This window comes from Ylistrum balloti, unplaced genomic scaffold, assembly GCF_031769215.1.
Source record: "Ylistrum balloti isolate Yb309-2 unplaced genomic scaffold, AGI_CSIRO_Ybal_v1 Utg370120, whole genome shotgun sequence".
Taxonomy (NCBI): Eukaryota; Metazoa; Mollusca; class Bivalvia; order Pectinida; family Pectinidae; genus Ylistrum; species Ylistrum balloti.
The window spans coordinates 312,218-336,798 of NW_026782137.1; the positions used below are offsets into that span (position 1 = coordinate 312,218).

At 35.3% G+C, this 24,581-nt stretch overlaps 1 protein-coding gene across 7 annotated transcripts in view; it reads left to right on the plus strand.

The window, feature by feature from the left end:
• The window catches only part of LOC132550376 (polypyrimidine tract-binding protein 3-like), a 108,801-nt gene that overhangs the window by 54,296 nt on the left and 29,924 nt on the right, over positions 1-24,581 (plus strand). For 6 of the 7 annotated variants that reach the window (XM_060214432.1, XM_060214433.1, XM_060214434.1 and 3 more), the window contains one exon: positions 21,965-22,063. In XM_060214432.1, the coding sequence (XP_060070415.1) occupies positions 21,965-22,063 (99 nt within the window). Of the gene's footprint in view, positions 1-13,089; positions 13,591-21,964; positions 22,064-24,581 lie in introns of those variants that run through there. The other variant, XM_060214435.1, reaches the window with a different exon arrangement.

The window sequence follows — 24,581 nt, forward strand, 5'->3', positions numbered from 1 at the left end:
AAGTGAATCTTGTGATTATAAAGGGTGAAAACTTCAGTAAGAATTTATTAGAAATTCCTAAACCAAACTTCTATAAAATTATCAGACATGTTGACTGCTGAGACTAGTTTTCTACATACTATGCAAACCAAACTCCATATAAGGATTGTAGACCAGAAAATGCTTTCATAATTCTAGTTCTTACAACATATGTACTTTAGATACAAAATTATGATGATTTCTGAAATAGTCATTCTGCTGTACCAAATGTAAAGATATTGTAACAAATGCAAAAAAAAAAAAAAAAAAAAAGGGGGGGGGGGGGGGGTGGGGGGCTATTACATGCAATATACATGTATAGATATTGCTACAGAATTACACAATATATGTCTCCTTCATGAAATAACACAGTCACTGCCTACCAATCTATCTTCAGAAATGTTATTGTGAACAACTCTGTTGAAATATATTTTTAAATCGGACATTGCGCAATATGTACAACAGTCAGTGTCAGTTCTGATTTAAGTCCTGTTTAAGTTTGAAGAGATAAAAGAAGTATGTATACTCTGTAAGAGCAGCCCTGGTTTATGTTTGTGGCTATATACATTTTTCTCAATAGATTAAAGATCAGTGTCTACCAGCCACCCGGTTATTCACTACAATGTTAGACCACTATAATGAAGGTTATGATACATGATACTAGGCCTGATATACACAGGATACATACCACATCAGTTTCACTGACATTTTTCATTTATATTGCAAACAAATGGCTCTCATTACTAACTTGGTAAATGGAGGACTTTTTTTTTTTTTACACACTCATCAAAAGCATGCTTTCTGGTTCTTTCTTATTCTGTATTAGTCTTATAGGCTTTTGAATTTCCTATCTATGTATTATATGTAGATATACAGAAATATATTTTTTTCTATGTGATCCTTTTCACTGTTACAATCATTTCATTTCTGTTTGTATGTTGATTTTGATAATCTAAAGAATTAAAGTATTTTGGATATTCAGGAAAAATTAGTGGAGATTTATCTCTTACAGATATCTAATTTTCGGGGTATTTACCACGTACCATGACTTTTTCAGTACTTAATTTGACAGGTGTCTAATATTGGGAATATTTACTGCATCATGTTAAGTATAGTGTGGGTGTGAGCAGGTGCATGGAGGACGCCATTCACAACAGGTGAAGGGAAACAGTCCCATACATACATCAGTACTTTCTCAACAAAGCTAGAGCAACTTCATAATTGAAACTTTTATCTGATATTTTTTCTTAAATGTTGGGGGATTTCATTGAAGAAGCTCAAGTTTCTAGGGTTTGTTTAATCATTGCTTTGACTGTCAGTAGAAGGGTAGACATATAATGGCGTCCTCTCCCTCCAGGCCAACAACATCGATAATCCATACTATCCAGCCTACCATTGGTCAGATCTTTATGGGACCTTTATCTGATGCTGACCATATGGATGACCTTCCAGCTGTGTCTAGATGGTCAGTGCTCCTGGACAGTGGCCACAAAAATGTCATTGCATCCGATAATGTTCCAGACCAATAATGGCCTTTAGGATAAATGTTAATTAGCACTTCATTTTAACATCCTGTAAGCCAAGTGAGATGAATTAAACCAATGGTATTTACAATACTGCCGAACATTCTAGAGGTATGAAATTGATGAAGTTATTTGTCATTGTTAGATTAGTATTGTGATTGTAACACTTGCTGGTATTTTAAATGTTATTACCAGACATAGCTGAGGTACAAGTAACACTGTGCAAGTGGTAACACTCACATTGGTTGTAATTTCACTATATTCACTGTCATTAAAGATAGCTTGAAATTAAAATCAATCAACTTCTATTGTGAATCCAAATCTCAGGAATAATATGATACATGCTTGCATACATGGATATATATATACACTGAAAGATCACAAGCTCCAAATGAATACCTGTAAACTAGTCCAAGCCTGGACAATCTCAAAATATCAGACCTAAAAAGTTAAAACAACTATACAACATACAGAAGCTAGTACTGAGTACTTATATCAGAGAATTGAAAGTCATGTGTATAATTGTTCAGTGTATTATTAAGTTGTAGGACTCTACAGAAGTATTGTAATCATTATCATTTTTCTGGTTATAGATTGTCCTGCCCTGGATATTGTACCGGATGTAACGTTGCCTAGGATAGCTCAGAGCTATCACCATAGATGTTCAACGGTTTTGCATTAAGTAATGAATTTCAAATATAATTAATTCAGCAATGTTATGAAACAACATTGATTGTTAAATTGCTATGTTAGAGGATGGGACGATAAAAAGTGAAGCACTCAACCCCATCCCAGATCAAACGTAGTGACCTAACTAAAGAGCTGCAAATATGTCCAGTGAACTCTGTTTGAGGACAACATTTCTAATTACGCAATATTTGATGTTCATCTGACTGAATTTTATTGAGTCATTCAAATGAGAAAAAAAATGAAATATGATATAACTAAACAAGGGTTTAATCTCAATATTGTAGTATGTTTCAACCTGAAGTAGCTTTAGAGAACCTTTTACAGGTAGTGTCGTCCATTATTCTACGTATTGATTGGAATGGGGTATAACTGTGTAAATAGTCCTTGGGCAATTAGAAAAAAATGTACATAATTACTAGTATTGATCAGAACTGGTGGCAGGTGTGAGAGGTCTGATGACTCGCCTAATACCAACCTTCGGATGTCCTGCCTGTCTGTATGACATTAGGTATGCACAGCTGACTCCTAAACTATATAACATACCATATAGATTATTTATTACTTTACAGAATAATTCTGTTAGATTTATGTGAAAGAACAAAATTCCTTCCTTCAGTACAGCTAAATGATAAATCAGGTAGCTGTTATGATTCTATAAACCACCATGGTCTTCTATTCTTACAGAATGATAATTTCAAAGTGGCTTGAGGCAGAAACTGCTGGTTTATGTGTGAAAGTTATATAAGGATGTGCTGTCAAAAAGATTTCAGGGCCTTTCAGTGCTGCTAGCTTTCCAATATCCTGATTTCTAAAAAAATTAAAAAGAAAAAACATTTGTTGTAATCTCTTAATCTAAAGTTGATTCTTTAGCATGTAGGGAAAGGGTGAGTTGGAATGACAAACTAGCTAGGAATGAGATCAATACATTTTCTTTATCAACCAGTGGATGTCAGAAACATGCAATGTTGTAGATTAAGGAGTTGCCAATTGACAGAGATTCCCTAGTGTCCAATATTGGGAGAGAGAAAAAACTGTAAAGATTTCTTTCAATAAGGTTTAACATTGCATTAAAACATAGAGGAAATCTGTGAGATACAAAAGTGTCTCCCATCAAAAGTGTTTTATTTGATTTATGGAGTTATATCTCTTGGTTTTGGTAATGAAAATTTCATTATAATTTAGTATGATTAACACTCTTGTATCTCTCTCACAAGGCATTGAACCAACTTATACTCATTACGAGCTCATTTGCTGCTATTTTTAAGCATATCTTTGGTATATGGACTGTTTCTGTGTTTTATTTCATTATTATCTGAAAATTGTTAATTTCACTGAATTTGAAGAATTTTATTGAATGTAAAATGACTTCATTTATAGATGAGTTTAAAAAAATTTTCACTAAAATCTATCTTGTGCTAAAATTGGGAGGTGTGTCACTATTTCTGTCAAGGAGACTACATTATATGGTTGTAGAAATCAATCAACTCTATTTGTCAAATAACCTTTTCCCAAAGTAATCATATTTGGTCTAGACAAGGTTAGTGTTATGTAACCATTTTCTAGTTTAGTTAAGCTGTCAGACATACTGTGTATATAAACCTCTTTCTAGATCCAGCTTTGCTGTCGATGTCTTTGCTCCAACTAAGCAGACCTAGGATATATGATGATTGTATTTTTTTTATTAATATTATTACTGTAAGATATTTTATGAAGTCTGTTATTGAAGTATATTAATACTGTATTTTGTGCCATAACAATACTTTGTTAGGTTTGAAATAACTTGGCACAAAATCAGAAGTAAAAGCAGCGAAAGGAATTTATTTGAAGAAGCATATTATTTTAAATCATCCCATTGGGTATATAACAATCTAAGAGAAATAAGAATAGTTAAGATATTTAGTGTGCAAATGCTAGGGTATTTACCGTACTGGGAACAGAAAGGTGTCAGGGAGTAGAGAGGTTTATTGAATGGCACCCAGTAAAGGAAGAATAGACTAATGAGTCCCATGAAAACCTAAAATGTGGTAAGTGTTCATAAGGAAGCAATATTACTAATTTTCATTTCCTTGATCTTGTCACCCATGCATTTTCAATGGAGTAAAAGCTCTTAGTGTTGGTACAATATGGTTAGAAGGAAGCTGTCCAGAAAATTTTTCAGAATAATCCTGATGATTTAGTATGAAGCCGTGTTTTTGAGTGATTAAGTTTAGATACTGAAAAAAATTTGAATAATTTATTTGTTTACTAATCGGTTCAATCTTAAAGGATCATATCACATGAAACACTGTTAATAAAAAAATGTGCAATATGGTTGTTATAAATGACAAATGTGTCTACCATGCAGGGGGGAGGGGGAGGAATGTGGCTCAGAAATTATCATGAATTTCAGGAAGGTCCCTACATAACATGATTTCTAAATTTTATGTACTCATACTGCTAAAGGATCATGGTAATCTGCAACTTGATATTCATATCTCAGAATCTGGAGTGATTTCTTATATCAGGATTAGTGTTCTAAAGTGACGACTAGCATATATCAGGATTAGTGTCCTAAAGTAGCAAATGCCTGGATTAGTGTCCTAAAGTGACAACTAGCATATGCCAGGATGAGTGCCCTAAAGTGGCGACTAGAATATGTCAGGATTAGTGTCCTAAAGTGACGACTAGCATATGTCAGGATTAGTGTTTAAAGTAGCAAATGCCTGGATTAGTGTCCTAAAGTGACAACTGGCATATGTCAGGATTAGTGTCCTAAAGTAACAAATGCCTGGATTAGTGTCCTAAAGTGACAACTAACATATGCCTGGATTAGTGTCCTAAAGTGACGACTAGCATATGTCAGGATTAGTGTCCTAAAGTGACGACTAGCATATGTCAAGATTAGTGTCCTAAAGTGACAACTAGCATATGTCAAGATTGGTGTCCTAAAGTGACCACTAGCATATGTCAGGATTAGTGTCCTAAAGTGACAACTAGCATATGCTCTTATTTCTTTTGGGGGTTTTATTATTCAATAACTGGATCCTTTCCACCAGTCTTATGAAATGGTGTATGACCAAATGTCATTGAAGTTATCAAGTATTTCCCCGATGTAGCATATCCAGAAATTTCTTGATCACAAGATGATGTCCTTTCTCTCTTTTTTTTTTTGTCAATTAATGATACGTGTTTGCTTTTTTGGTACAATGGGAGCAGTGATTTCTTAAGAACAAGCATGGTTGGGTATAGATGACAAGTGTTTACTGGTGGAGGCGTCCCTATTCAGGAGGTTAAAGAAAAATAGACTAGTGAAGTCTCACCCTTTAGGCGGACATTACCCGATTTAAACCCTCTCTTGTAACCTGAAACTCGAGAGAATGATTTATTAAGCGTCCCACATTTCATTACTTAGTCAAACAAGTGTTGAGACTTTTATGTGGAATAGTGGATTGTGTAAACTATTCAAATCAAGTTTTAGCAAGAGTTTACCATGTGCTGTAAAATGAAAACGTTCCAATGTTTGCCTTTCTAAAATTGTCCGTTATTCATCAAGACATGACATGTTCAGGGCTACAGGTATGTATATAACCCCTATACTACAGCCCCCACCACACGCTCCCAAATATTGATTTACCTATAAGTAGAAAACAAACCTAGATCAACGTGACTGGCCATTTTGGCAAAATCACTCTGGTGACATCAAACATTGCACTATAAATATGAGCTGTTGCTATGGAAGCCTTTTATAGATTTTTCTTATGATCAGGGTTAGGGTAGTGTTTCAATTCAAAGTCTGTCGGGTAGTCTTTCTAGGAGAGATTAATGTGCATATAGAATACATTTATGCTGCTAACACTAGTATTATCCTCGGGTGATTGGGTTCAGAACAAAAAATAACCATTAAATGGAAGACTCATCATATGATTCTGTCAACAACTTAACGAGCTGCCTGGTTTGTGAGAACAAACAATGATACAGTTTCATCGATGCTATTGTACTTTCTTCTTTTCAGTGATATACCTATAAAAGAACACAATGTGTTTATTTTGTGGAGTTGGTATTGTTGGAATACTGCAGTGATCCATCAATATTAATTAACATAGACCTGTTATATCAATAACATTGATTGGTCTCTGCACACTATCGCTTAATTTTCTGAATTGTGTGTCACACTGATAACTTCTGACACACTGCTTGTAATGTAGATTCTAGTAGTGTAGATTAATGATATGATTCCAACGAATGGGATATCTTCATTATTTCAAAACAATATTTCCATGAATGTTTGATAGATTGCAGGGTGAATGTTTGATTGGTTGCTTGGATGTGAACCCATTAATTTTGATAGCCAGTCGTATTAACAATGGTTGATCACTGATGTCTAATTCGCCCTATGGGAAATGTATTGATGAGCATTCTACGCTTTGTGTAGCTGTTGCATATACATATAACTGGTCCCCAGATTTTATCAGTTTCGTCATTAAATTACAGATTGTGATAATATGCTTTCCTGATTCCACTGGCTCTGTCTCAGTGTGGCTTTTTCTGTCATTAGTAAAATATATTGGGTCATTGTATTGAGTATTACACAGTTATTTTTAGTGACTTGACCTTTCCTATATAGCTGTTGTACTATTTTCAATAGTAACAACTTTATTTGTCTTCTCTATGTAAGCATCTTCATCCTCATATGTGGATTGTAAATAGTCTTATTGTAATGTATTATTATTGTATGAAAGATTGGGAAATTCTCCAACATAAGGTAAGCAGAAAGAAAGTCGTCTTCAGTGACTGAGTTTCTGATCCCAAATTCTGTTGTCAAGGGTAGAATTTCATATATATCTCCAAACCCATGTACTTTTAATGGAATACACTTTTTTCTCTAACTTCTGATTATAATGATTGATATCTTACATCGACACTGACAATGCTTAACGAGTGGATGAGTCAGTAACACAACATCCTCTCCCATCTTTAACAACATTTTAATGTATTTTGACCTAAATCATCATGTTGCCATCCATGTTTTGATAACAGCAGTGGAGTTCAGGCCAGAAATAGAAATCCAGATCGGTAGAAAAGCAAGAAAATAACCACATGTGAAAAAATCTTTATTCAAGTTTAAAACTTCCGTAATAAGATATGAATTAAGATTTTTAAGAGGACATCTGAAAACATACACCGATTAGAAATTCAGAGGTTCTTGAATGGTTAGCCTTTTTAAGAGACAGTAGTGGTAAGCTATCCCAAGGCTTACTCTTGGTAAACTCTTGACTCTTGGCATCAGAGACTCATTGTTGGTACTCTGTAGAGCATGAGAGGCTAACTGTCGGTACTCTGTAGAGCATGAGAGGCTGACTGTCGGTACTCTGTAGAGCATGAGAGGTTTACTGTTGGTACTCTGTAGAGCATCAGAGGCTAACTGTTGGTACTCTGTAGAGCATGAGAGGTTTACTGTTGGTACTCTGTAGAGCATGAGAGGCTAACTGTTGGTACTCTGTAGAGCATGAGAGGCTAACTGTCGGTACTCTGTAGAGCATGAGAGGCTAACTGTTGGTACTCTGTAGAGCATGAGAGGTTTACTGTTGGTACTCTGTAGAGCATGAGAGGTTTACTGTTGGTACTCTGTAGAGCATCAGAGGCTAACTGTTGGTACTCTGTAGAGCATGAGAGGTTTACTGTTGGTACTCTGTAGAGCATGAGACGTTTACTGTTGGTACTCTGTAGAGCATGAGAGGTTTACTGTTGGTACTCTGTAGAGCATCAGAGGCTATTTGTCGGTACTCTGTAGAGCATGAGAGGTTTACTGTTGGTACTCTGTAGAGCATGAGAGGCTAACTGTCGGTACTCTGTAGAGCATGAGAGGTTTACTGTTGGTACTCTGTAGAGCATCGAAAGCTAACTGTCGGTACTCTGTAGAACATGAGAGGCTAACTGTCGGTACTCTGTAGAGCATGAGAGGTTTACTGTTGGTACTCTGTAGAGCATCAGAGGCTAACTGTTGGTACTCTGTAGAGCATGAGAGGTTTACTGTTGGTACTCTGTAGAGCATGAGAGGTTTACTGTTGGTACTCTGTAGAGCATCAGAGGCTAACTGTCGGTACTCTGTAGAGCATCGGAAGCTAACTGTTGGTACTCTGTAGAGCATGAGAGGCTAACTGTCGGTACTCTGTAGAGCATCGGAAGCTAACTGTTGGTACTCTGTAGAGCATGAGAGGCTAACTGTCGGTACTCTGTAGAGCATGAGAGGCTAACTGTCGGTACTCTGTAGAGCATGAGAGGTTTACTGTTGGTACTCTGTAGAGCATCGAAAGCTAACTGTCGGTACTCTGTAGAACATGAGAGGCTAACTGTCGGTACTCTGTAGAGCATGAGAGGCTAACTGTCGGTACTCTGTAGAGCATGAGAGGTTTACTGTTGGTACTCTGTAGAGCATGAGAGGCTAACTGTCGGTACTCTGTAGAGCATGAGAGGTTTACTGTTGGTACTCTGTAGAGCATCAGAGGCTAACTGTTGGTACTCTGTAGAGCATGAGAGGCTAACTGTCGGTACTCTGTAGAGCATTGGAAGCTTACTGTTGGTACTCTGTATTGTATCAGAGGCTAACTGTTGGTACTCTGTAGAGCATTGGAAGCTAACTGTTGGTACTCTGTATAGTATCAGAGGCTAACTGTCGGTACTGTAGAGCATGAGAGGCTTACTGTCGGTACTCTGTAGAGCATTGGACGCTTACTGTCGGTACTCTGTAGAGCATGAGAGCATCAGACAGTTGTGGTAAGCTATCCCAAGGCTAAATCCAAAAGCAGCTGTTAAGATACAATTTAATTACTTTCCCTTTGTCCCTTATCCTAATTTAATCAGCTCTAGGGCGACCGGTCAAATTTTTACACAGTCAGGAAATTAATATGATAAAGTTTGCATAACGGGGATTCACAAAAATTGCTTTGTGCCTTGGAGGTCTAATGCAACTTATATCTATTCCATGGTTAGTTTGATTCTGGAATTACAAAATTTCTTATTAAGCTGCAATCGGGAGGCTATTGTAAATTTGTCTAACTCTCTCACTCTCCTTATACAAAAATCAATCCAGAGTTAATGTTATAAGCACCCCTATGATTTGTTAGATATTGAATTGAGATTGGATTTGGCACCCTAGTGTATATATGGTGTTCCCTTTAAATACATGCATCAATATTTCAGTGGAACAGTAACGCCAACTTCATTTACTGCAGGCTATTGAAAGATGTAGGTGTGACACCATGCCGTTTTACGAGCTCAATGATAATTGATACATTGATCTTGACATGGTAGCTTGATGAAGAAGAGATTTTTTACAGATTGCTTTGAGGTTCTGCCAATGTTTTTACTTTCCAATACAAATTACTTGTAAAGTGAAAGCTTATCCTACTTATTTCTGTATACCTGTCAATATCATCTTGGATATAACAATAGAACAGACTAGGTAAGACCATTGTCTGTTATTACAGCAATAAAATATCTAAAGACATATAAAGGATCATTAAAACTTTTTTTTTTTAAAAATCATCAAAAATCAATAAAGCTTGTGATAACCTAGACAAGATAACAACAATGGAATATCTCGGGTATTCACTATCACGACAATACAGATTTTAACATCAGTTGTCTTCCTTTATAGATTGAAAATGAAATATCTTGCATTTTTATTAAGTATTGCCTTAGATATCAAATGGTCCCCATGTAGATATGAATGATATTGATACCTTACATGGTCAACACTTGATATGGATATTAATAGATTTTATGGGTTTTTCAACAAATAATTTTATTAGGATAATTTCTCGTAGTAAAAAATTATGTCACAGTTCTTGATCATTAGTTCATAAAAGTTGTTAAAAATCTTAGAATTATGTTGATGTGTTAAATAGTTATACTTATTCAAAACCTGCATTTTAAAATGAAAAGCAAATCCCATCTTGAGAAAAATTAGTACTTCAAATCCATTGCTACTGATTGAATTAAGGGGAATAACTCCTACATCCTTCAGAGAAACTAGGGACTAGTAACTGTTCCTGTGTATTACTGAAATCATTTTGGGTTTTACTGGATTTAATGATTCATCAATGATTGATGATAAAAGACCAGACTGAAATTACTGTGGCATAATTCTGTAGGATTGCCCTGTGATAATTTAAAACATAGAATTCAGAATTACATGCATTCAAATTGTTGTGGAAGAAAATGAAAAATGCTATGATTGTATCCAAGGGAGTGCTCATAACCTAACAGTGGAGATTCCAGTTGTAGATACCAGCTTTAGTAGCTGTAGTCTGATCAGGAAATCTACCATCAATGGCACTGACTGCCTGATCAAAACAATATAAAATCTCACTTAAAATGTCTCCAACATGGTCGTGTTGACTTGTTAATGTCTGTCTGGTGATAGAGAGAATCTAAGGCTGCATCAACAGCAGTTTTATCAAAGATGAAATTTAGCGAAAAAAAAGAATGAGATTATCAAATAGATCATAAAGAAAAGAAAATCAAATAAATTTGACCTTGGAATTTTTTTTTTGATTCAAGAAAAAACTCTTGTATTATGTTGCAGAGATGTTATCTGGTGATGCTCAGTGGAGATAGAGACATCACTGCTTGCTCCTGGGCGACTGCTGTTTTATTTGCAGATTGCTCAGGATTCTAGTATGTTTTCACATGCATCCATAGCACTTGTCAACTTGGTCTAATAGCTATGAGTCCCTTGGGTTCTTGCAGTGAATCAGATTTTCTGGTAGTCTTTTGTGGTGTTGGTTAGATATTAATGTACACTACCATTTCTACCAGAGAAGAAACCCTGTTCTCGTTTACATTTTTTATTAAACAAAGTAAGGATTGTTTATATAAAGTAGATAGTATATGGTCATGGATGGCGAGATGGTGGAATTTGGTGGAAATAAGTGTTTATACAAGTGTGAGAGATCTGTACACAAACTTGCCTGTCCTGAATTCCCCCCTATCCTACACATTAACCATGACCCAGATCAATAGATTGTTGGGTCCATTATGGAAATTTGTGGCTGTGAGGGTCATTTCTGCTATCTAGATTTTGTGCTGCTGTATTGAGCTTAGGAGATGGAAGGGATGTCAATGCCCATGTGTCTATCAGGTTCTTGTGAAACTGCTGGTGCTGACAAAACCTAAAATTACTGGTGTATCCTGGAGATTTGAGTATTTATACACCAGATGGGGCCTACTCATGTCCATTCCAATATTTAATAAAACATTTGCTTTATGTAACGCCCTTGAAATAAACTGACCTTTCTTGTTTAAGTACACCTGAAATGTACTCAACTGTTACAAGACATGCGTGTGAGACTGATAATCTCATGATTATACCAAGCATTACTGTCCTGGGGAACTAAATACTGACCTTTCCATGAGATATAATCAGAATGGTGATTCTTATTTGTAGCCTTCCTACTCTTTTGAAATCATTTGAAATTTCATATAATTTGCATACTGTATGTATGACAGTTTGAAAAATATCTGTGAACAAACACTGATTTGTTAGATGATTTTTGAAACTGGAACACAGAGAATCTCATGAGGACAAGGCTAGTTATATTCATTAGCATGCTATTAGCATATGTAGAATTGTTTTAGAAACACATTAGAATCTTATGTAAACGATGTTAAAAAGCATGTGTACTTAAGACCTCTCTGAATGAATAATTTGGATTTGTAATAAAAAGAAAGATAAACTTTTGAACATTTCTTTTCTTGTTTTTAATAGCATCCTCTGTACTTCATAACTTATCTTCATAACAAGAAAATACATTGAAAAGTTTAAAAATCAAACTGCATTTAAAATTTCATGAAAATATTCTAAGATTAGTTTGTTTTTTTTTCCATTTCCAAATATTATTTGGTCTTTCAGCAATATTTAGTTATGATGATGTATTAGGCAAAAGCAATTAACGTTTTTTTCCCTCCTCCTTTTCGTCTCAACATGTCTATGAAGTAGACCATGTTTTACCTGTGATATACCTGTAATTACATACACCTAGCTTACCTGGCGGCAGCCAATTTTCACCCAGTAGGTAGCCTAAATGGATAAATGATATTTTATAATTAAAAGTATTTATGTGTACTACTTCGGTGAAGCTCCAGGTGGAAAGATCAATAGGAATTGAACCAAAACAAGTTCAATCCTGATCTAAGCAATTAATAGGTAAACCCTGTGACACCTCCTGTAGCCTCTTTGGACTCTGCTAATGAATAGTTTGGATTAGTTGATTTTGGCCATTAGGTATGAAAGGTTCAAGTTCCACTTTGCAAGGAATTAAAAAACAGGGTATGAAAAGTGAATGATCATTAAATATCAGCTGGGCCTCTCTGGACTTCATAGGGAGGTCAAAAATTGTTTATCTGTTGGCCAAACAAATTTCCCCTGACAAACTTATCATAGGAAGCTCAGAAAGTTGTTGAGAGGTGGGCCATTTACCATTATTAGACCCTTGTCCTGATGTCATTGGTTACAGGTTTAAACTGTCATTGGGTATAATCACAATTCAGTCATGAAAAAAAAATATGTACCTGCTTGACAAACCGATCCACATAAGCTTTTACCTTCCTACTGGTTTAAGGTTGACTGATTTGAATTGGTTCTATAAGAGACCGCTTCTCACTGAATAGAGATATGAAGTGAATACAATTTTAACATTACTCTATACATTACATTTCACACATGCCACTATATATATGTGTGTGTAAAGAAGAGTGCACATTCTGAGAGAATGTATGGCGTGTATAAATAGCTGCTTAATACCCTGAGGAAATAAGCTCTGGTAGCCATAGTGGTTTATACACAGTGAGTCGGTGACAAACATTAAAAGGTAGTGTGGGATACAGGACAGTCTCTCTCTTTACTTCGGACTCTTTTTCTCCCTTGCTTGACACTCTGCTACTAACACATAATTTCCTGGACTTTTCCTGTGGTGTGTATACCCAGCTCCCTGACAGTCACCTGGAGAGTGAAAACTGGACTGGCTGCAGTACTTTGGTGTTGGCCCAAGTGTGGAGACTATACAGCCTGACAATAGGGAGATACAGTGCTGGCCACTCAAATATTGCTGCTGCTGCTGCTGACTAGGATAGCTGCCCACTGAGGAACTGCTGCCTCACTCCCAACACCACTCTCTTACAGTGCAGCCGTGTGTACTCTCTCCTCTCTACTATACTGTTTGGATACTGGGCCCAATCAAGCCGCTGATTTGAGGTGCATGTGCTACTGCTAATGTGGGCTGCTGTTCCTTGTTCTCTCCCCCTTAGGTAGCTCTCTGTGAACCACCGGTCACCTCATCACCTTCTTTCTATCTTTCTGCTCGGTCTTCATATGGAAAACGTGAGTATTTTCTTTTCTTGTCATCGTTAGTTAAACTACACAGCCTGGTTTCTTTATATAACAATTTTTGTAACACCAAACTTTGAGTCTTGTCTGTACAATTTTGTATGATGAGGTCTCATAACACGTTTTTTTTCTGGATGAGTGCATATCTCACGGGTTGTAATTTAATGCAGTTTGTTGATCATGGCTGATTCTCCGTATTAGCACAACAGGCGAGATGTATCGTGTGATTTTTTTCATAATGCAAGTTTAAGAGGGAAGATATATGTGCTTATATTAAAAGCTTTCAGATGTTCTCCATGATACAAATGTCCCTGTTGTATTGGGTAAGTTGAGAACCTATTAGAAACTGTCACACACACACACATACACACATATAAATAGCTGGTGTCTTAACTATGTCTGTGTGAACATTTAACTCAGCTACAAGGTTGGGGGGACCCTAGTCATCCTGGACCAGATCCGATCTTCTGATTGGAAATCAAGGAAGAATCTCTTCTGTTCAATGAAACTGTCAGTCCTGCTCGCTCTTTCATCAAGGTTTCATGATTGGCGCCATTTTCCATGTGATTGATTTCAATAAATCTTACTGGATTTGGCAATTAAACCAATCCTGCTCTGCTAGGGAATTGTATTATCAATGACAGTATCGGTATTGAAGGTGTGTGGCAATCATGAAATAAAAAAGGCTTTGTGGAAACAGAGGAATTTCTGAAGAATATTTAGGAATATTTTGCAATCTGTTTACAGTTGATTTAGATCTGCGTAGTTTGTCCTAGCTGGATGTGAAGTGTTTTACAGTATTTGTATCATCAGATCAATGGCAATTATCAGCAGGAAGACTAGTGAGTTGTGTGTCCTCAGTCGTTTGCATTGCATGCAACGTCAAGATGTCAGTGCATACCTCCAATTGCCTATTGTGGAGCAGTTGACAAATATAAAGTGAAATACCTTGATGTATTGTGTGAAGTTATTGTTATTTCTAAATAAATCTTATTTTAATCTTCCTATGGGAGGCAGCACAACCTCAAAATTTATATGGCTTTTACAAAGTGTTATCTGAACAAGTGTGAATCGTTTTTAGTTGCCATAGATAAATTGGCTTAAACAACTTAATTAAAAATTATTTTCTACATGAAATCTTTCAATAAAAGCTTTTCTTTTCACATGGGAGATGAAGAGATTTTTTCCAAAAATCCTAATTTTGTACAATAACACTACAAAAAGAATTGACATTGTAGACTTGTAAAGGAATGCAATATAAAAGGTTATGCAGCACAAGAAAAAATATGCCATAATACAAAAACAAATGCTGGCAAAATCCTTGCAAAATCTCCTATCTGGGAATAGTGTAGTTATTCTGTGTCAGGCTAGTGAAGTGTAGCATTTCAATATGTTGACTCACTGTTACATGTAATAAGTGGACTAACAACATAAACATCTCATACTTTATTTATGCTTGTGTGGGTTTTTGACACATCTAATGTATGTGATATGCATATCTGGAGTATCTTTATGTGAATAAACTAGTTTTCTACCACTACATATATTTTATATATAAGAGAACTCTTTACAGGTTTAGTATACTGAAGGGAGAACCTGTGTACTGGCTGATCAACAACTTATATGAGTTGTGGAGTTACATACTGATAGCAAAGAAATACACTCAGTTGTATAAAGATGTAGTATAGGCTCCATGATAGATGCATAGGTCAGGTCTTTATGACAGGTAGCAAATACATTGTAAGTAAACGAGCTTGTGGCCTTACCTATACAGCCAGGTAAAAATACAAACTCATTAATTAAGTCTTCATAAACACTTAACATTTTTTACCCTGCCAACATAGGTCTTGAATCACAGGCAAACATTCCAGATTTTTGTATAACATGGTGGATTCTATGATACATATGTAGAAAATGCCTAAAATTCACCGTATGGTATACCTGTCACTTTGGAATCCAAGTGTATTATAACCCCTGTTGACCTGTAATCTGAGGAGCAAGGTCAGACATTAACCATTAGTTGGAACCTTATTGTATCATCATCATTATGTATTAGGGCAAGTAGTCAATCCAGGCTTTTTTTTCCAGTGATTAAATATATAGATTTTATGAATTAAACAAATCACTTAAGCTGTTTTAATCTATCCTTTGTGATCATTTGAATAAAATCTGAAATTCTCCTTTGTATAAGTTTTCCTATTCATACTGAATTGCAAGACTTTAAAAAACCTTTAGTTTTATGTATACCATACCTTTTAATCCAGTTACTCCATAATCATGAGGGATTTTTTTTGTTTTTTACTAAAGTAATTGTTACAAAAATATTATTGATGGAATAGTTATAAGCTTTAGTAGTAGTGAGGAGTCGGATCATGTCTGTGTAGCGACATCAAAAGGCACTTGTCAAGATCTACTTGACTACTTCATATAAGGTTTCATAATTTTCTCGCCTTGTCATAGTCAACTATGGCTTTCTGCAATAGAATCGAATGAAAAAGGTATCAGATATTGACAAGTTAAAGTGATGTACAGAGTATATATCAGAAGAATGTAATGCATGTTTTCCTGCGTGTAATCTACACCCTACCAGTCTATTTAATAGATTTCTTACACTACTTGTCTGAGGGATGGCATTTTGGACAGTTTCAAGAGATCTGCCATCCTCCAGGTCCAAGTCTATTTTACGACACAAACAGGAAACTTGAATTGTAAATTAAATGGTAATTGTGCAAAGTGGATGTGTGTAAAGTTTTGTAATTTTATAAAGGTTTTTTGGAGATAACACAGCTAGAAAATATTTGACAGCAGTATTAGCTATTAGGGTGGCAAGCTTAGACTAGAATCCAATATAGGCAGAAATTTAAATGTCGCTATCAATATCCTGATGTCATCACCATGAAATGTGGGTACGGCCATCATTTTAGGCATTTTGGAAGGGAATAATTATGTAAATTACCACAAGTGGATATTGCCTGATTGTCCCGATTAAAGACCTGTTTATGTGTGGCGGTTGTAATTATTGTTTGATGCCAGGGAGGCAGGCAAATAATGATTAAGGTTAATATGTTTTAAATGTTTTACCGTAAATACTATAACCTCCGGACTAGGTTGGTAATTATGTGTTTGTTTTATTTGTGTCCTCTAAGTAACTGGGGTTCTACTGGTTGAGTGCTCTTTACAGAAAAGGAATCTTCTTTTCAACTTGCTTTTTGATGTTTGATATGCAATAATGAGTGAACTAGTCAAGCATGATTTATATAACGTCAGTCAATTACAGTTTAAACTTGCATGATGACACAATAGTGATTCAACTGAACAGATCAAATAGATACTGAATGTGTATGCTTGAATAGTTCATGCTGAAGCTTTAAAGTTGGTATGCTAAATTCATCATTTTTGCCATGTCAATACATGTTTATACATGCTTTGTGAAATAAGTTAAATAAAACTTTATAAATACTGTAACTTTCATAATTGGAAAAAAGGATGATAATTACCAACTATTGATGTCCGATGGAGTAATTTTGAGTAGTCGGTCACTGCTTCAAATGTTATCATGTTAAAATGTATTATATTCTCAACCAAATGTGTGTTTAAGACCAGCGATTAACTGTTATAATAAATTCTGTTGAAGTGCTTCAAAAAAGTAATAGTGTGTTGTTTACACATTGCATGGTTATTGTCTAGACATTTCAACACAGATTGGCATTCATCACACTGTTATTAAAACCAACCTTAAACCTCACAGCCTTAAGATTGTTATAGTTTAAAGATCAGTCATTGTCATAAACTAAATCCTTCAGTTGTTTTCATCTGTCAAACTTGTCAAAACTTCTATAATGAAACAACATTCAAAATTACACGCTGAGAGAACTAAAAACAACTTTTACCAGAGGGTATTTTTTTTATTCTTTTTTACTTTTTCATATTTTTAAATGTTTCATTTATTCTATTTTCTTTACATTTTTTTTCTAAATAAAGCATGAATGTTTCAAAAGCTTAATTCTTTTGCCATTTACTGAAAACAAAATCACAGAAGTTTTGTTACAAACAGGTGCTTGAGGTATTCATAGCTTCATAATTACAAGTTGATAGTACTGGTTATTGCATAAGGTACAGTGTGAGGTGCTAAGGAAGGCATGTCATGTTTCACATTGTAGAACTCTATGCGAAGAAAATGGCAGTTTTAAGGCACCTTGTGTGTAGTTAGCATGTCTATCGTTAAAACAGGTTAGCATTAAAAGAGAACATGGCTGACTTGACATTCACTCAAACTGCCTGTGAATTGTTTCCACCATGAAGACATTGAGAAATGACATCAGAAGGCCATGGGGAAGCAGGGGAAGCACACTTGTTTGTGCAGCATGCACGCTGCATTGTGCACTGGCTTTGTCAAGACAAACATGCAAACTACACTGCACATTGGCCAACATTTTTTATTTACACATTTGTGCCAATGCTGTTGTTATGGTTGCTTGGGGATGAAATTGATCTTCTCATATTTTGCTGATTTCTTTAGTGTGTTTTCCAGAGTTTCATGAATTTTAGATAGTATTCATGTTACAGGACTAAACAATGCCATCAATATGCATATATTTTCTCATTTCTATATTGCAGTCATATATAAATTTTTAAACATATCCTTTTCATGATTGCCATGCCAGTATCAAACAACCAATAGATAATGTTTTAACTGTTTGCCGATGACATCGGTAGATTTAAATAGAAGCTTGGTGAAACTGCTGGAAATAGTCAATTATTCATATGTAATGTAGCCCTTGGCCACTGTCAACAACAGCCGGCCAGTCCTGGACAATTTCTGTGCGCCACTCATATCTTCACCATTAATCCAGTTATCATAGCGTGGGGGGAAAGCGCAATTTCCTCCCTATATCTGATACCAATGTTGTGTGCAGACAAACCCAGTATAAAACATTCAGAACATACACTCTAGAGACATTGGTAACAGGTTTAAAATAGATCATGCATCATTAATTTTATAATTTGTTTAAGAAAAACATTAACGCTATATGACTGAACATGTACAAGAAAAAGGTGGTGATGCTTTGTAAAGTATAAATGAAATACGCTAGAGAGAACATGGTACATCAGTCTGTAAAAGGCACTGATATAAACAATGTTCTTGTCTTTCCTGTATAATTAGATAAACAGCCCATCCAGACAGTGCATATTTAATTGGATAAACCTGATTATATACTGTTGAAGTACATATTTGATCAAATCAATGGGCTCAGTTTTGGTGTTTGATCTCAGACTGTCAAACACTTATTCAAATTGTTGTCAGTTTTTGGACTTGTTTAATTCTGTTGAACTTAGATTATTTGGTTGTTTTCAAAGGTTGGTCTAGCCGTCATGCAAATCAGGTATGGTACTGGCAGAACGTACCCGAGTCAGACTTTATATAACATTCAAGGAATATATTGACTTAAGCAAGCTAGACTTGTACAAAACAGTCAGAGAAAACATGGCAGAATCTATAGGGAACATCTGACACAATTCAATGAAAGACAATGGAGCTTTCGTTCATCTATAAGATAAAGAAAAAATTATTCGAGGTTTACCAAGAATATTTGTTGTATCATATCTTTATCTTGTTAATTGTACCAAGAGCAACAAAGAATTTTTTTCCTTAAACATCCAATTAGCTGAATCAAGAACAAGTACAGAAGCTTTCCCATCTTTCTGTGTAACTATGACTGCATGACCTGCAGCAATATATCAACTGTAATTATGGTAAATAGCTTGGCCATCAGTTGTAATATTAAGTTATGTCCAGTTGTTGCTGTTGGTCAAATCTCCTGAGGTATCTGACCTGCCATTCGTTTGCTTGTCTGTGGATTATAGAACTGTCTCTAGTGTTTGTTATTCTAGTCTTCACCACCACTTAGGGATAAATACATGTACCCATATGTAATTTTCCTTCAATAATAGTGCATTCTGAGTAAACGATTTTACCAGTTATGGCGTTTCTACCAAGAAATTTTGGAAGAATTTGGTTGACTTCACTTCATCTACACAGAGAGTTGTGGAAATCACATGAACAGATGTACTGCTTTTAAGTGTTGTGAAGAACCAGCCATAATTTAAACCCATCAACAGATTCAAAAGTCTTGGCACCAGGAGATGTACAGTGATAAGATTAACAGGCCAAATAGAACACAGGCAACAGTGAACTGAAATCTCTATAACAGAAGCCAGTACTGTCTTCTCATAACTTAACACTGGTCAGAAGAACTGGGTTAGATAGTAAGCCTTCTACAGTATATTCAAATATTATACTGGTTTGGGATTTTGGCAGTTTCCTGGTAGGGGGTTAACAGAATAACCATTTTGTGCAGTAGTTTGGAATGGTTCCTGTTATACAGAGAAAGTGGGAAAGAGTTCGACTATTGTTCTTAAAGACATTATATTCAATATTCATTCTACGTTGTTTTTATAAGAATAAAATTACAAAGCTGTTTGCTTTGAATTTTATCGCATTTTTGTCTGAAAAATTGTGGAGTTTTTGACCTTCAGAAGTATCATGAAATACATGTTATATTGTAAGAATTTGATAGATGATGATGTGTTTTTATGTAAATTGATATTTCTCTGTCTGGTTGTTTATCAAGCAAGGAGCACACCACACTAGACACAGTTAACATCACTGTAGAAGATTGCAATAAGACATCAAAATTATTATCAAGTGCACTCACATAAATAAAATATATAGGATTTAGGATTGTAGGTATTGGGTAGGGGTTGTTGCTATGGTGAGGTAAATATGTTCATGTTCATGTTGCAATGTAATCTTTTTCTTGCATGTACTATTTTTATTTTACAAATAGGTTATCCCAAAAAGCTTTTTGAATCAACTTAATTGTCTGGGATCCCTCCCCCTCCTTCCCCTCTCCCCCTCTTCGCCATTCTTGTCATACAAATATGTGTTTGAAGAGGACCACATATATTTCAACGTATATTAAGTCAACTTTATGAGCTCAATTAAAGTTGTGAAATGAACCAGATATAAAATGTGTGTACAGCTGGCTAGACAAGAAAAGTTTAAGGAGAACTTGTGTATAACTGAAGCTTTAACAAACGTTTCTGTCGTCAAATCACTGGACTGTAGCAAAGCTGTCATACAAATGTCAATTTAGTGCAAATTTCAGATTTACATAGAAACATTTTGAGTGCAATATGTCATAGTTGTGAGAACTGTCATGGGAAGAACACACTAAAAAAATGCAGGTATTTCTCTTACATGGTTACCAATACAATTGCACCACTTATAAGACATATATTATTTAGTTTGAAACAGATCTATATATATATTTGTATCAGTAATATGTTACAAGAAATTACTTGAAAACCTGAGTCTTTATTTTGATAAAATTTATTAGATATAGTGACGTTTACAACTGACATTTTGACTTTAACAGGACTGTACTATTCAATCCTATTAAAGCCCAGATTGCATTCTGAATTGGATAAATATCTAAACATCATTTGTTTCTTCAAAGATCTGCAGCCTTGCAGCATCAGTGGAATTAAACAGTATTTCTAGTTCTGTAGGATTTCTAGAGTTCTGTACCATAAACATTTTGTTCTGTATTGATTGCAATGAAACTGAATGAATTATATCCTAACATGCAAACATCATAAAGCCCGACTTGTCACTAACCACTGCTACAGTGAGAAATAAAAACCTACATTTGCATTCAGTAGTTTATATAACTAGGCCCTGCATCTGATTTCCATTTGAACTGGCATCAGTTACTTATTACCATTATATAAAACAAGAATCACAGTTAGTTTATTGACTAATAGATGGCGTAGGGAAGGTAGAATAATTAAACCTCGTGTCTGGTCATGTCCAATAAAGGTACACTGGTATACGTGTTAATGTATACATCAGTACCTCACATAAAAACACCAGACCAACGACATTAACTAGCCTGCCACACCAATCTTTGTGACCATGGTACAGTGTTAATATACTCGGCTAGGAATGTGGGTTCAAATTCTTCAGGACACATTGATGTTTATTCTTGGAAGCTTAACGAGCAGTGATTTACTGGAAATTCATCTCTGTGGAAAGATAAAAAAAAAAAAAAAAAATTGTGGTATATTTAGATTAAAAGGTTTCTTGTGTTAGACTGGAATATTACCATGAAGGAAATTCTTTAATTCCAGTGTTCCACTGGATTTTCTTTGTTAGATTTTTAAAAAATTGGATTTGAAAGGGGGTTGTGACATTGAAAGGCTGTGCTACCAAAGCTACTTTCTGTGGCAGGATCTTGGTGTGATATTAAAGTATTCTGGATGTAAAAGGATAACTGATTAACCACTTTTTCTTGTGTCATTACAGAGACCCTCAGACGACCTGATGTCCAGTTCACCCATGATGACCAATGGGACTGGTCTGAGCCCACAACAGGTTCCTAATGCAGATAATGATGCAAAAAAGGTAAGTCTAAGTCATCAGTTACTGCTTGCTCTTTAACAGGTAATTAAAAGTTTTCAGTTGTTGATATGCCCTACATACCATATTTATTAGGCAATACACCCATGCTTGGTAATAAGGTCTCCCATGTACATTGCAATTCAAAAGAATTACGAAGCAGTGCTGTCTTATTGTACTTAATTAAGTTCATCCCCTAATTTTGGTAAGAATTTAAATGTTGATTGGTGTATTGCGTAATAGATATGGTATACTACAAGGAAAGGGAAATCATTGTCCACCATGACTAGGTTTTGCCATATTATGTTATTACTAGAGTATTTATTGCCATAAATACAGTACTACACCCTATGAATCTTAATCTGTGTGGTTATCCAGATAAAGCAGTCCAATATTGCCTTCAAGTCAATTGTTTATATGGTTTTAAAGAAATAAACAGTTCCTTCTACACAAATGAGCAGAGAGGAATATCTTTGTAGAGTTTCCATCCTGGTAGAGATCATTCGCCACAGATAAGTACCACAATATATATTGGGTCTTTCTGTTTTTTGCCCCAAGACTAGTTTTTGTTATTGATTAAAAATCTAGTTATTTGCCTCAGGGATTTTCTTGGTTAATGTAGACATGTTTATGTGGAGAAACAGGGAAGTGAAGAACAGATTGGTATCTAGATCATGGCCGGAATATTTGGTGGTCAGTCAGATTGGACAAGGTGACCTTTGTATGGTTTTAGTATACATATCTAGACCCTGCCCACATTTATGTGGTAATTTTTTGACCACAGGGTATAAAATTCTGTACATATTGATCAGGCATACAGAATATGTAAGCAGGCTCACTTCTCAGAGTCCCTTAATGTTTTCCAAGGTCGGAGATGTGTGTAAATGCTTTTTATATAAGCCTGGTTAACATGCCGCTCCTGGAATTGCAATCTGTGGCTCCCCTCAGTCAATGGTAGTTTAATTTCTGCGTTTCAGAAATAAGTATGTCCATCATTTAGATCCATATGATTAGATTGTACAAATTACCAGCACTAGTTTTACTAACATACATCGTCAGAAAACACGCTTTAGCAATCAACTATCTGATTATAATCTTTACAAAATTGCTTTGTAATTAGTAGATGTTCTTAGATTTATATTGGCATCCTTGCATTGAAAATACATTATATCAATCAGCAATCTGGTGATTCAGTTTTTTGTCCCATCAATATTAAGCATTCACGATTTTGTAGTTTACTTCATTTAGTCACCTGTTACTCTGTCTGGACAGAAATTATTCATCCATCAGACATGGTCTGAAACCTAATTCACCCATTGGGAGGTGGTCTGAAATTATTTACCCAACAGTCGCTGAAAATTAATGGCAGGAGTAGTATTCAATACATTTATTGGCAGATATTCTTCTTGGGTGACATCGCTACAGCTGTGCTTTGTCAACAACATGTGTGTTACAACTGTCAATACATGTCTATAGGTCTAATTTCTGTTTATATAAAGTTTGGCAAACATGCATGCATATGCATAGGAATCTTTAGGTGTACAGTTGTATTAGAGTTGTACTGTAAAGAGTTCAGACTAGTGCACTGTAAACCTCAGTAACCTTGATGGGGTGCCAACATCTTTAGCAGCTGAAACTAGCCTAGTCTTTCTACAATACTAGGGATGAAACCTTTATAAAACATGTCTTCAATTAGTGTGTATAGAAGGCAAAGGTGGATGCCCCTGCTTAGGTTAGATACTGTATTTAAATTCATGGTCCTAACAGACACATCTTTTAGTAAAATTCAAATGATTCACACCAATATTCATTGCAATAAAAAAAAAAGACATTCAGAAAAAAAAAAGACATTCTTCTGAATGAGTTAAAAAAATTGATTATGAAACCCTACATAAGTTTATTCGGTGACTGCAGTGTTGTCTTATTCTCATATCAACATGTTGAGATAGGTTTACTCTTCACATCTTCAATATTTCTTATAGTCAGAATGAGTACAGAAGGTTAAAGGGCAGTGTGATGTTTAAATTGGGTATATGAGTATTTAATGTGAAGGTGTTGATGGAGTGACCTGTTGAGGTCAGAAGCAGGGTAAATAATTAGCTCCACATGCACCACTAGCTTTAATTCCTGGCTGACATGTTTCTAGTAACTGGTCTGGTCAGTGTAATATACTGTTAAAGAGTTGGGAATGTCGCACAAATTGCTTCAGGCTTACACTTAGATATAAGGATAAGATAAAGTTTTTCTAATATTTTTACTTATGAAAAGGTTGTATCAGTTGTCTTGTTTACACACTTTTTTTTTAACAAATAAAGAACAAAAATGTTGTTCAATTATTCAATAACGAAAAAACAAGTTAGTCCAATGAAAAGTGATAAAATCCTTCATCCACTTGACATTCCTCAAATTCTTCAGAGGGAAGATGAAATAGGGAAAAGCAGACATTTCAGCTTAATTTTTAGTTTTAAATTCCCATGCACTTGTACTTGCCGTTAGTTCAGGACAAACTTTAGCTACATGAACT